This window comes from Motacilla alba, chromosome 6, assembly GCF_015832195.1.
Source record: "Motacilla alba alba isolate MOTALB_02 chromosome 6, Motacilla_alba_V1.0_pri, whole genome shotgun sequence".
In the NCBI taxonomy this organism is placed as follows: domain Eukaryota; kingdom Metazoa; phylum Chordata; class Aves; order Passeriformes; family Motacillidae; genus Motacilla; species Motacilla alba.
The window spans coordinates 21,987,502-22,001,846 of NC_052021.1; the positions used below are offsets into that span (position 1 = coordinate 21,987,502).

A 14,345-nucleotide genomic window follows, 5' to 3' on the forward strand; every position below is an offset into this window, starting at 1 on the left:
GACGAGCCCTCTGACATTATCCGAGTGCAGCTGGAGGCATCTATTTTGGCCTTGAAAATGCCTATTTCTTGGCAGAGCTCTGTGTTTATTATAATGCTGTCTGTAATGTGCAAAAGTACATTTCTGTTTTAACTTCCTTCTTTATTTACTAAAGAGTGTGGTTTTAATTAAGGATTTCAGATTGAAACATTTCCGGTTTTTTGTGTTGGTTTTTTTTTTTTTTTTTGGTTGTTGGGGTTTTTGGTGTTCTTTTTTTTTTTTTTTTTTTTTTTTTAAGACAGTTTTCAGTTAAAATGCTTCAGAGTTTTGAAAAATACCAGATGCCCAGCTCACAAAGTGTGCGAAGAGCCGTAGTCCCTCCCTCCTCCTCCGAGGGAAGTCAGCTGCTCCGCTGGAGCAGCCGGGGGCGGCCGCTGGCGAGAGCGGGGTCAGCGGCAGCCGAGGATGCGCCGGCCCCGGCACGGGCGGCTTCAGCAGCGCTCCGTGCCCGCGGCCCCTTGCACCACAGGAAACACTGACTCAGACCCACGAAATAAAGCACCTGACTCTGCTGGATTCTGGGTTTGCTTCCCAATAGCTAGGGATCGTGAGAGGAGCTGGCCAGATCCCTGTTGATCGGCAGAGCGTGGCTGCTGCAGCACCCGGCGCTGAGGGACTGCCGGCGTGCCCCTGCCATCCCTGGCCACCACTGCAGCCCCCGCCCATGGGAAAGGCAGTCAAACAACTTGTAAACTGATTGTTCTGCTGCACATCAACTGCCTAAAAGGAATAATAAAAACAAGCCAGATTTTAACTTTCCTGGTAGTAGAAGAGCTCAAAAACTTCTTATAGAGGCACCCCAAATTTTTGAAAACAGCAGGCAATGAAAGTTACGTTAAAACCAGGTTTCTTGAGCCAGTCCCATGATTTTTGTGAGTTTGACTCATGATTTTTGAATGTTGGGGTTTGGCAACACTGAAGTCCTCAGTTTGAATTTGTTCCCGATGTGGCAGTTCAGGCTCCTCGCATGACTGATCATTGTCACTCTGCTCTGGAGCAGCCAGAGATCTGGGGGTGGGAGGCAGAGGGCCTGGTACAGGGCTCTGCTCCTTCTGCAGATCCAGGGATGCTGTGGGGTGGGTCTGGCTTGCGTGAGGCTCTTCTGAATCAAGCTGTGTGTCTGCCACGTGACAGCAAAAAATGGAGTATGGGAGCTGCTGAAGGGGATGGGTGAGCTAGATGCACAGCCTACCCGGGCTAAGCAGTTTACTGATTAAAGGAACGTATTAAAAGCACGCTTTGTACCTGTGCATCTTTTATCCCTGTTTAGCCATGCAGCATCTGCACAGGGTGTTGCTCAGCCTGTGCTGCCCAGCTTGCTTTTTGCAGGGAAGTGCTGAGAACATCTACCCTCTTGCTGCAGTGTTAGTGCTTCAGGTGCTGCTAGAAAAAGTATTTCTAAAAAAAACCTCTGCCTTGCAGCTGTGGCAGATTGAAAGAAAAGCGTGGATGCATTTTGCCTGGGCAGCAAGTGATGCACGGGCTTGTGTGGGTTCCCCTCGTGGCTGTTGTCATCCTACCTGCCCTACAGCTGGCAGGAGGAGGTGACTGTGGGGACAGGCATGGTGTACAGTATTTGCCTCTTCACTCTGGCTTATGTTACAACATCCAGCTGAACAGAGAGCTGTGGCAGTATCTTCTACGTACCTCTGTGGTTTGGGCTGCACAGGGTTTCCTGTGCCTGAGAGGTCAGACTCAGTCACAGGGTGTCACTGGAGGTCCCCCTCCGTGTGGCTAGGGAGCAGGCCTGTGCAAGGACCAAGTCACCTCTCCTGGCAGCACAGAAATGGCTCATGTTTGCACCTGAAGCCAGCTTTAAACTCAATAAATCACCATTCTCCCATCTGTGGGTAATCTCTGCAGCTGCCCAGGTACCCCTGCCTCAACACTCCCCATCCCAATGGGACTCACAGCCTTGTCCTCCTGGTCAGGTGGCCAGGGAGGGCATTTGGTCCTCCCATCAGCTGTCCCTGTCCATCTCTAGCTGCCTGCCATTTGGGAGCTTGCTGAGAGCTTGAGGGGCTGACCACTTCTTACCTATTTGGGAATGCTTTTAAATTGTTCCAGAAACTGCAGTTTTTGATAAATCACGGTGATTGCAGAGAAGTGTTTTAACTAAACCGTGTAAAAGAAGGAATGAGCTGCAGCGCAGCACTGCCAGCTGTCATTGGCTTTAGAAACACACATCATAGATTTTGTTGCTTTTCAGACAGCTGTGCTTATAGCTGTTCTTATAGCCATATAAAACAGTCATTCTGTCAGCAAAGGTCTGGCAGTGGAGCTGGGTTATGTCTGCAGCCGTGTTCTGAGCCTGGCAAGTTTGCTCCCTCCATGTGTGTAGGTAAAGCCCAGAGGGAGGCACCTCTGGCAATGGGGTAACCCGTCCCCAGAGCCACAGCTTGCACGGGGTAAAGAGCAGAGCACTGGGCTGTGCCCACCACCTGTGCAGGGGATGCTGCTGACAGGGCTTGTCTCCAGCACCCCTGGTCATTAGGAATGGGTAGTTCCCACACTAAGAAGGGGTTTTGGAGGGTTTTACCCCACGCTGCTGTTGCTGCTCAGGAGTCTGGCTAAGTGCAGGTCAGGTTCACCATCCAAAGCCTGTTCTAGCAGCATTCACAGATCAGACCCTGTTCACAGTCTGCATTGTTCCATCCTATTTGGACTTCAGAGCTAAAGCTGAGTCACAGAGACTGGAATTAGATTTTTTAAAATTTTCTCAAGAACAGGAAGATAGCGCTATCAAATTTGAAGCTTTTCACAGGATCAATATATAGCTTTTGATAAAACCTCATCCTCTGCACCTTTTCCTGTGTAAAAGACCAGCTTTAAATGCCTGGACAAAATAATACTTGAATACTTTCTGCTCATTTTACTTGCATTCCTTTATCCAAAATGGAATGACTCAAGCAAGCTGTTGACCTGACTCACTGCTGCACACACAGTTTCCCACCAACCCCTTGTGCAAGCAGTGTCAGTGAGATGGAATTGCCACGCAGGCTGTCACTGTCTCTTGACAGGACAAGCTGCCTCTCACAGCGGCCCCAAAGACACCCAATGCAGGCACTGCTGAGGATGATGAAGAGCTGTACCCAGGTTTTCCCTGGAGCAATTTCCATGGCTCATATCCAGTGATCTGGGATGGCCAAGAAGATGTGGAAGAGCAGGGGGTGCTCACAGTCTTCTTTTCCCTCGCTCTGCTCTTCTGCTCCACTCAAACATGTAGCACTCTCCCTGCTCACCTCCATTTCCCTCTGAAACTTTAGAAGATGCTGGATTCATCCCGATCCAAAAGGGAAAATACCTTAAGTTATGTAGCAGGAGAAAACAGCTTTCTTAGCTGTAACATGATCCTGGTTTCTTCCCAGACACCAGACTGGAACAGAGGGTTTGGAAATTGCCCCTCTGGCCATTATCTGAGCTTTACAGCACTTGGAGATTGAACCCAGATCCCACATCTCTTCTGAAGCTCCATGTCAATTTACACTTGTTCCTAGAAACCATTACTGTCCTGTGAGCTCTTTACCACGCGAGGATTGAAAACAGAGCTATTCTGCTCATTTGAGCTCTCTTTTTTTGCACGAAGGCAGAGCTCAGGGCTCATTCCTTTTTCTCACCATCTGAGGATTAAGCCCAATCCTGACTGTTATCCAACCTCGATACCATTTACACACTGAACCCAATGCCTAGGGCTTTTATCTGAGCCCCTAGAGCATTTGGAAACAAGCCATGCCCCTTGTCTGGTATCAAAAGAATTATATTAATTTGGGATTCATTCCACAAAATGAGGCTGTCAGCCAGACTCCTTAGCAATTGGATATTGAACCCAGACCTCGTGGTTGTCTTCCAAGTTATATGCCAGCTGGGAACTCAGCCCACAATCCATGGCTGCTGGCCAAGCTCCTTATTGGTGAGAGATTGACACCAAGCCCCCAGACTGCTATTTCTGTGCAGCGGTGTTAAGGACTAAACCTTGCTCACGTGGTCAGCATAATCACCTCTGCACTGGCAGTGAAATGAAAAATCTAGTTAAAGACTTGAATGAATATTGAGGGTCAATGTTCAGCTGCTTAAAGACCATGGATGATGACAATTCCCTTGGAAAAAGGCCCCCTTGATACTCCAAAGGGAATAGCCCCAGATCCCCATCTGTCCTCCAGCTGGATATAAAATCCAGGTTCTCATTAACACAGTGTGCAGCATTTCTTTGCTGGCTGGCAGTATTAAAGCCAGTTCCTCCAACTTTCAGGTATTCTTCAGATGGGATTAAACTAGATCCCTTTTCTATAGCACCATTAGGCTCTGCCAAAGCACTTCTTGTCGCTCAGAGCAGACCTCCAACGTTGCACCTTGCCTTGGAGCAATGGGAGAGCCTGGCAGGTCAAGGAGAGCAAGGGACAGTTCTGTAAACCACAATCCTCTTTGGAGGGCATTAGGGGCCTGACCAGGTAGAGAGATCATTTCAGGTGAAATGTGGATCTGAGGCGAGCAAATTTTCCCCTCCAGCCAGCAATTTTGCCCAGGAATTCTTCAGCATCTTTATACAGTGTGGTTTTACTGCATGGCAAAAATGCTTCAGAAAACCGAATTAAAACCAAACAGCTTCCCAGCTGGGATGGTCATCATTAGAATGCAGTTTCCAGCAACTGTGTGGGTTTCTTGGTAGCCTTGAAATCTCTAAAATTCTCACTAAGCAACAACTTTGAAGGAATAGCTTAGCATGCAGCTACAACAGGAAAATCTTCCCATGATCCAGTGGGATGTTACAGTGCACATGGACAGTGTGGGATGTTGCTTTGCCTCTGAACTTGCAGTGATGGTGAAGGCTGATCTTTGGTGCTCCAACTGTGCAGATTGTGGATGGGGGTTCTGGTTGCCTTGTCTGACACCCTGTTGTGACTGGGGAGGCAATCCTTTGGAAGATTTCAAGCCAGTGTTGCAGACCTGTCCCATGGGTCTGGAGTTACTCTAATTGTCTGTTGCATATCTTCTGATTCATATTTATTTGCTAAGAAAACATCAAGTCCTTGCCACACACAAGTGGTTTTATGAGGATTTTTGATGCAAGAGAGACAGAGCAAATGAGATTCAGCTGACCGTGGTGCAAATTTGTTTGTAAATAAATTTTCCATGTACCCACTTGTTTTTCTGTAAGTGGGAATATCTTTATTTTTCCATTCTTTGCTCTGACCAGCCATCTTACTCATATCTAGTCTGATCAGCCTATACTGCCCTTTCTGCCCCCTCCCTGTTCTCTTTGGGCTTCCCTTTGCCAGGTCTTTCCCAGTGCCATCACTCTGCCATCTCCTCCTGGATGCTCAGGGGCAGGGGATGCTGCTGGCTTCAGTGCTGGCACCAGGAGCTGTGTGCAGGGATGCTCTAGGCTTGCTCAGAATTTATGGAGAAGGCAGAGTTGAGCAATGTCTGTGGCTAGTTGAAACCATTATTTCTAGAGCTGCTTTTCTTTGCTTTATCCACAGAAGGGTCCAGATGTTGTTTACTGGGTTGTTCTCTCAGCTAACCTGTGGATTTGGGAATTGCGCTGTGAGCAGCCCACCCCATGCTCAGCTCTTGTCTCACCTTTGGTGCTTGCATACTCTGTACGTGCAAGAGATGGATGTGGTGAATGGTGGGATAGAGGGGGAACAGGCTCTTCTTTCCCATCCTTCTGGTTGCCTTCCCAGAGTTACAAAAGCCCTGGGCACACTGTGCCATGTCCCTCAGCCCACTGATCGATCCCAGCTTCTGTCTCAGCGTGCACATGAATTTCCACTCTTCATGCTAAACTGCACCAAAGCAAAATTCCTGAAGCAGAATAAAAAATGTGGAAGACTTTCAAACCCAGAGATTCTTGAACTGTCCCTCTCACCAAACAGTGGTCAATACTGTGCTCTTTATAAAGTGTCTAGTATGTTTAATTCAGTAACCACAACTGGAAAGACTTTCCAATTATTTTAAACTGCCAGAGATATTTTAATGTGCCTCAGATTTTGGGCTGGCATGCTACAGAGTTAAGTACCATCCATCTTTCAGAGAACATTAAAATTTAGCCTTGTATAAAAAGAAGAATAATGGGAAAGAATCCCAAAGGACGTACTTGTCCCTTGAACCCCACCATCATTTGTGGTTTCACAGACACCTTGTGCATTTTGAAATTTGTTTGTCTCTCTCAGTGCAGGGTATGAGATCAATACAAGCAGTTAAAAGCTTTAATTTCTGTGCAGAGCTTCATCTGAGAGCAGGACTGGGAGCAGATCTTCACTGGTGGCCACCCAGCCATGCACTGTATTCACTCCCTAGATGAGTTCAAGCCTCTGCAACCAATGATGTAGAAGTCTGAGAAATCACAAATATCTTCTGGTTTGATTTTTGTGCCAGGCCTGAGTGGCCTCTGTCTCTGGCTGCTGTTTGTCCCAAACCCCTCAAGGCACCCACCCCAGTGAGACCCCCCCACCAACACTGCTGCTGGGTGTGAGGGGATAAAACCTGGGGCCCTGCTGCCTCTGGCAGCCTCATTCCAGCTACATGAGCATTATAAAAGCGAGAAGATGACTCTCAGCATCCTTGCACATTTCTTTTTCTTTTCTTTTCTTTTTTTTTTTTTTTTTGTTATTCCTTCTTGCTGAGCTGAAGTGGCACATGAGTGCTGAGCATGTGCATCTCTGCACTGGGCAGAGGGGGAGAAGGAGCAAGGAGAACATCTTATAAATCTAGTTCTGCTCTATTAAGATTCATTCTGGTACGACAATGGCTTTTTCTATTGAAGTTCTTTGTGAAAGCCTTGCCTAATGATCTGTTAGCTGGGGAAAGGTTAAGTTCCTGTATGATTTTCTTTGTTTGATGAAGAAAAAACAGTGCAATTATCCAGAATTCAAAGTGAGTTTTAGCCAGCTGTTAATAATACTGCGATTCCTCATGTTCTCATTACTCAAAAGTAATGTTGCCGTCCCTAGTCATGGCAGTAAAATATTTATAGCATTTTCTTATGGCTTATTTGTACATATGGAGGACTGGACATCACTCAAAGTCTTCTAAATAGGCTTCTTTTCGTGCTTTAGCCATCCATAGAATCATTTGGTTTGGAAAAGACCTCTAAGATCATTCAGGCCTACCATTATCCTAACACTGCCCCCTCCATCACTACACTATGTCCCTAAGTGCCCTACCTACACATCTTTTAAATATCTCCAGGGGTAGTGATTTGGCCACTTCTCTGGACAGGCTGTTCCAGGCTTGATAATGCTTTCAGTGAAGAAATTTTTTCTTGTATCCAATCCAAACGTCCCCTGGTACAACGTGAGGCTCTTTCCTCCTGTCCTATCCCTTGTTGCTTGGGAGAAGAAGCCAATCCCCACCTGCTACAAGCTCCTCTCAGGCAGTTGGTAGAGTGATAAAATCTCCCCTGAGCCTCCTTTTCTCCAGGCTGGATACTCCCAGCTCCTTCATATGCTCCTTACAAGACTTGTGCCCCAGACCTTTCACAGCTTTTTTGTCCCTCTCTGAACACCTCAACTCCTTTCTTACAGTGAGGGGCCCAAAACTGAACCCAGCACTCAAGGTGCAGCATCACCAGTGCTGAGTACAGGGGGACAGTCACTGCCCTGGTCCTGCTGGCCACACTGCTGCTGGTACAAGCCAGGATGCCATTGGCCTCCTTGGCCACTTCAGCACGCTGCTGTCATACACTGCATGACAGTATTACTGTCATCTAACTGCAGCTGTCTGCAACAAAGATGTCCAGTTTTTAAGGCAATCATCTCAGAGGTAAGAGACATGCCCTTTAACCACTAATGGTTAGCTAGCTTGTGCAAACTCATCATCAAGACTCTGCCAGGGTCACTGCACTGGTGCTTCCAAGTTTGCACCATCCCAAGACAGCTGCCAAGAATGAAGGAGGAAAGTGGATTCAGTACCTGCTAGTCTTCATATCAAGAGTGGCCATTTTAACAATCTGGTGGGATGCAGAGATGGGTTTGTTAGTACTTTTCTGCTCTTTGTAGCTTCAGTGCAGGCTATAGGTCCATCTGTCCTGGGAGACCACTGGAAACGTGCAGGACTCAACCCCAGACGTGTGTGCTTCTCCTAGCTCACTCCCCTGATTGCTGAGGTTTCCAGCTTGGAAAGTCGTGGCAGAACATGAAATACACGTGGCATCTCTGCGTCCAGGCGCACGGAAACAAAATAAGTGTCAAGGGGAAAATATAATTTCACAGTGGCAGGCCCTGTGTTGGGATAAACAGACGTCTTGTTTCCTCTCATGGATGCATGGAAAATCGATTCCCAGTCTTCTGCAGTGGCTCCTAAATGTGAATCAAATTCCCTTTTGTAGTGCAGTTGTTTTGTGCCAGTGAAAAGCTTTCATTTCTAGCAGGGGAACTGCAGGTAACACCTTTTTTGCTATCCTGTTTTGTCATTTGGGTGTCTATCTTCTCCTCTTTATAGGAATCTCATTTCAAGTGCAGCTTTTTGCCTGGGGGGTCTGAAGTTAATCAGTAATAAGTAACTGTATCTGTCTCTAATTCACTAAACATCCAGAAAAACAGCTAATGTGCCTGAACCACTGGGATGAATACATTATGTTAATATAATTCAGCTACTTTTCACTCAGACAACCAGTAGCATTTTGAAAAAGGTTGTGGAAGGGATTGAGAATTTCTCTTCCACATTTTTGCATTCTTCTTCTTTCCATAACTTTCCTGTGTTGCATTAAATGTTAGCTATTCAGTTAGCTTATTTCCTGGACCCTCCTTAAAACTTTACTTTAAAAACTAAGTTTATTCTTCTCAGAGCTGAGCCTGTATTCACTGAGACTTTCAGCGAGCAGGAAAGGCAACAGAATGAACACAGACATACAGTGAACAGCTTATCCCACCTGGAGCGAGCAGCTCCCTCTTGACACTGTTCCACTTGCACCTCAGGTGGACAGCATGGCTGCAGGAAATCTTGGAGCATCACTGCTGGGCTTAGAGCAATTCCCCGAGTGTGTGGTGGCCTTCCCTACATCCCCTTCATCTCCCTTGGCAAAGGTGGTGCATGCTATCACCCTGGTGCCGTGGCAAGTCTGATGTATCCTCTGCTCCTTTATGCCCCACTTTTTTTGGAACTGTGCAAATAGACCCAGAGCAGTTCAGCCCAGACCCTTCACTGAAACAACAAATTACTGGAAGCTGACCGAGGGGTGAGTATTTCTCACTGCAGTTCAGCCTAGATGAGGGTTTACCTCAGTTTCTGGAGAGAATATCGTGTGCACTCCTTTGTGTACAAAGGCTCAGACCCCATCAAGGTGTAAGGCCTAAATGGCTGCTTTGCTGCCCACAAGTCCTGCTCGCCTGTCAGTAGATTGCTTCAGTGTGATTTGTTCTTGGCACTCTCCTGTGGCTGCTGATCATCTCCTTATATTTTGTAAGTGCTGACAAGCAACTTGGTTATTTGTCCAAGTGTTTTTCTGGGACCTGAAGCCAGTCTGCCTACTCCATAATTCCCAAGTGCCTCCTTCCCCTCTTCTGAAAGTGGAGCGTACAGTCTGCCCTCCCTGGCCCCCTGGAACCTCCCTATCCCTGGTGGCTCTTCACAGTTAAGTGGTTGCATCTCCAAGGCTGCTTCAGGAAGCTTGCTGAGTGTCCTGGGATGCAGTTCAACAGGCAGGGATGATTGAAAACACCACAGTTATCTAATTGCTCTCTAACCAAATCTCCTCTTGCTGTCACGTGAGTCTGTGTCCTGCTAACACTGGCATTAGCTTCATCAGCAATTTGATTGCTGTTGAGTTTTTAGGGAAGTTTTCATTAAAAAAAGGGTGTTAAGTGTTTTGTCTCTCTGCCCTGTGCTGATGTTGCACCTCCCTAAATAGGGAGTCAGCTCTTTCTTTGGTCCCTCCTGTTGCTGCTGGCTGGTGCCCTCACTGCTCATCAAGGCCACAGCACAGGGAGATGCCATGCAGGCAGTTTTGGGGCCAGCAGATAGGACACAGATCCCACAGAGCCACCAGCACCCTGAGAGGGCCTGCTGGCAGCAAGGTTTGGCCAGGCTGTCACTGGGCAGGGAGCCTAGGGAGCAAAATCAGGCTGCTGTGGGGTGCAGGAGAGGTGGCAGCTTTAGGGTGGTGACTTCCTCGTCCTCTCCCCAGACGCTGCAGGGATCTGCTCTGCAAGAGTTGCAAGGCAGAATAAGCGTAGGAAAGGACAAGCTTTCCTTGCCAAGAGCAGATGAAAAGCGATGTTATAAAGTCACTTGTCTCTGGTAACATGGCCCAGGCTCTGACACAGAGGTGGAGGGCATCCAAGTTTCATGCTGGAAGGAGATGAACCCACACCTGGAATCCTATCTGGGTTTCAAAGGTCAGGTGCCTTTCTGTGGTTACAGATGTCGCGGGGATGGCATTTGACCCTGGCTCATCCTACATAGAAGGCAAGGTATGATGGACAGCAGGATCATTTGAACCCACCTGGAACTAGCGTTCCTTTGAATTACAAACTGTTTTTTGTTTCTTCCCAGCCAGGTCTCTAGACAAACTCTATAACTTTGCTGACTGCTCTGGCCTTCACCTGATCTTTGCACTGAATGCTTTGCGTCGAAATCCCAACAACTCCTGGAACAGCTCCAACGCCCTCAGCCTGCTGAAGTACAGTGCCAGCAAGAAGTACAACATCTCCTGGGAGCTGGGCAACGGTGAGTGTGGGAACAGGAAAGCCACCATGGGAATGGAGCTTGCTGTAGCAGAAAGATACTCAGTTTTGGAAGAGGATACCTTTAGCTCCCAGGATGCTTTACCGGTGTATTTTCAGAGGGATTTAAAGGCCCCTGCTGTAAAGCAGCACCACCTCTAAGACTTGGTGGGAGTGAGTCTCTTAGCTGGACATTTCTCTCAGTTGGTATTAAGCACATTAAATGTTTCTGCCCTGGCTGCTGGGCCCAGCTGGTCCTGGGGTCCAGGCCATCTACTGCAGGGACTTATATGGTGGGTACAGCACCAGGGGAAGTGGGCAACCCTATGGGGACAGGAGCCTGACACCAAGGAACAGCTCCTCCACCCAGCACGCAGCAGAAGGAGCACAGGAGAGCAGGCAGTGGCTGTCATCCACTCCTCACAGGTTCCTTCTGTTTCTCTGCAGAGCTGCCTGCATCCTCTGCAGAGCTCAAGCTGTGTGACAGGGTGAGCTGTGTGTCTCTCTGGAAGCACAGAGGAGGAAGCAGAGCTGACAAGTTTTGCTTGTCAATTTTTATTTTCTCAGAGCCCAATAACTATCGGACACTGGTCGGCCGCTCGGTGAATGGCAGCCAGCTGGGAAAGGACTACACCCAGCTGAGAAGCCTGCTGCAGCTTATCCGCACTTATTCCAGAGCACACCTCTATGGGCCCAACATTGGAAGGCCCAGAAAGAATGTTGTTGCTTTCTTGGAAGGGTAAGTGGTGTTGGGTTGATCAAAACCAGCTCAGAAACCCCTCCTGAGACCAATGTCCTTGGCAGCAGGAAGGCTTGCTCCTTGGCTTCCCAATGTCCAACAGCCTCCAGGACAGTGAGGCTCTGTGTGACTGAGCCACCACAGTACCAGAGGCTTTGGACCATGGTCATGTGCATGGCTGAAGTTCTGCAGAGGTGCCTGGTGGGATCTTGGGATGGACTGATTAACATTCTCCCAAGCATCTCCAGTGTTTCCCAATTATAGGCAGACTGAGGTGCCCACCTGGTTGGGATGTTAAGATAATGCAGTGGTGTGGATGCAGGCTGCTGCAAGCCCAAGAGCTGCAGGGTGATGATGTGGGTCCTGGCACCACTTACCAATGCACACATTATTATCTCTGAGTCCTCCTGGACAAATTGCTTTGCTCTTCCCATTTGGTGATTTCTTCTCCCTGCCCTTTCTCCATCTGTGCAAAGGAAGAACCTGTTGCAGCTTTCTTCACTGGCCAAGCTCTCTTCTCCCTCCTAGGGGGATTGGCATGTCTCTAGTTTGGGAAGGCCGGAGGTGGAGAAGGAATGGTGACAGAGAGGGACGCAGACACCTGGAGGTGACATTGGACAGCTACAGGAATCGGGGAGGTGTGGGAGCCTGCTGGCAGCAGGAGTTGGGTCTGTGTGGCTCGAAGACCATGCAGCAGAAGGGAAATTCCCTGCAGGACTGTAAACAGAAACTCCAGTGCAGAAGGCTGGGCAGGGGGAGGTGTGGAAGGGACTCTGCTGGGAGCAAAGCTGGGTCTAGCATTCATTAACATCTGCAGGAATGATCTGGCAGAAACAATAAACAGCACACTGATGCAGTCCCCAGCGAGGCGGGGAGGGAGCCAGGGCCAGATTCTCAGCTCTGCTGCAGCAGCACAAAGAGACCATAAAGCTGGTTGAACCAGCTGCGACGCCAGCATCCCTCCCACTGACGAAACTGGGGGAAGAGCCCCTGTGCCCACACCACGGCTGCCGCCGATGCCACACGAGAGCATCGCCTACGGAGCCCCGTGCTCGGTACGGCGCGGGAGCGGCGCAGGGGGAGTTACAAAATGCTGTAGTAGCCTTGATCAGCAGGAAATCTATTAGCGCCGGGAGGAGCAGGCTGAGTAAGGAAAACAATGGGGATGAGAGCCAAGAAGCTATTAGAGAAAGGGAAGTCCTACTGCTCTGTTTGCCCTTCGTGCGCCGCAGCCGGGTCCCAGGGAAGAGGGGTCGGAAGAGCCAAGTCGCACGGCCAGGGTGGTCCAGCAGCTGAATGTTGCTGGGCTGAGTTTGACTGACGGCAGCCCTGGGAGCAAGGCTGTAGTGCACAGTCTGGTGGACATAATGGCAGACACCCCATCTCAAATGAAAGGGAAGATATGTAAGAGCTGCAGCCCTGGTGATGGGATAGTGGGGCTCTTGATAAACCCCCCAACTGGTGTAGAAAAGCTCTGATGAGCACGCCTGCTTTCCAAGCTATATGTTCTTTTCTCTGCTGCCATCCCTGCCTTCCAGGATGACTCTGTTCCATGGGCGCTCAAAGAGTTTTGTCTCTCCCATGGAGAAACGTTGTGTCCTGCACTCCAAATCCTGGTGTCTGCAGCTCACAGCAAGCGGCACACGCCTGCATGGCTTTACAGCCTGCAGGGTCCTCAGCAAACAGAGCTGCTGGTCTTTCCACATAAAGACCCCATTATTACCAGGCAGGGCGTAAAGAGGAGGGACAAGTCTGATTACACAAAGACAAAGGGCTAAACACTCATTTGCAGTATTTGGACATGGAGTTGCAAAAGGATAAACATATAAACCCCAGTGCCTAAGCTCTTTGACAGCGTGAGCTTTATTCCCAGTAGCTCCCCAAGGTCTCTTCAATATGTGGGTTAGTGCTACCGAGAGCTCTGTCTTCTGCAGCAGCATCCAGAACTGGCCTGCAGGATGTGGCTCAGCATGTGCCTGGTGCTGTCACAGCCAGGACGTGCCTCTCAGGGTTCTGAACGAGCCACACACAGTCAGCAAGCAGGAGAGAGGAAAGGGAATTTAGGAAGGTTCTCTCAAAGGCAAATCTGCCACCTGCCTTGCTAGACTACCACGAGTGATCTATGCAGTGCTCACAGTAGGTTGAAGGCTCCTGAGTGAAGTGTGTGCAGCTCATAGTCCTGATGGTGTGAAATCGGTAGTTTTTCTCTTCTTTTAAAAAAATTGTGATGAACAGCAGAAGTAAACCATGTAGGAGGAGATATGTCAAGTGGAAGATTATGCATCAAGAGCTAACTCAGGCTGGAGGGGTGAGATGACACCCCTGATGTGAAGATGGCATGGGTGGATTTGTCTGCCAGGCAAGCATTGCTGTGTTACACAAAGTGAGGAAGTGAGTTTTGGTAGGGGAAGTAATGGAAATGAGCTGAAATGGGACAGGAGACCTCAGACAAGCCCAGGGAGTGTTCTCCAGCAATAGAAGCTGGCATTAGATGTTCTCCAGGGAAAGCATCTGGAGATACCTGAGGTCCCAAAACACTCAGAGAAAAGTGTTACTGTGAAGTGAACTAGAACAACATTTTCCTGTTCCATGCTCTGTGTTCCAAAGGTTTTAGTCTTTTTTTAGCTGTTGTCTCAAGCAACCAAACTAAACTTATTTTTGTGCTTAAATTTAGTCCTGAAATAATGGCAGTGTCAACATGAGTTGAGCACTTGCATCTGCTGAGCACCTCCAGGGCTCTTCTGACTAAATCCTTATGCCTGTCCTCCAGAACAGGGTGGGACTGAACCCTTCCTGAAGTGCCACCTTTCTCTGGGGTCTGCTACAATAATAGACAGTTTGGGCACCTGAGAGTTTGCAGCATATAGGAGGGTGTGCATGCTGTCCACTGCAGAGGCTGTCCT

The 14,345-nt window shown here is 48.6% G+C and overlaps 1 protein-coding gene across 7 annotated transcripts in view; it reads left to right on the forward strand.

The window, feature by feature from the left end:
• The window catches only part of HPSE2 (heparanase 2 (inactive)), a 106,315-nt gene that overhangs the window by 59,774 nt on the left and 32,196 nt on the right, over positions 1-14,345 (forward strand). For 5 of the 7 annotated variants that reach the window (XR_005257420.1, XM_038141169.1, XM_038141170.1 and 2 more), the window contains 2 exons: positions 10,538-10,707; positions 11,271-11,442. Coding sequence is in view for 6 of the 7 variants with exons in the window: in XM_038141169.1 (XP_037997097.1) it covers positions 10,538-10,707; positions 11,271-11,442 (342 nt within the window). In the remaining variant the exon portion in view is untranslated. Of the gene's footprint in view, positions 1-10,533; positions 10,708-11,270; positions 11,443-14,345 lie in introns of all 7 variants that reach the window. The other 2 variants (XM_038141172.1, XM_038141171.1) reach the window with 1 other exon arrangement.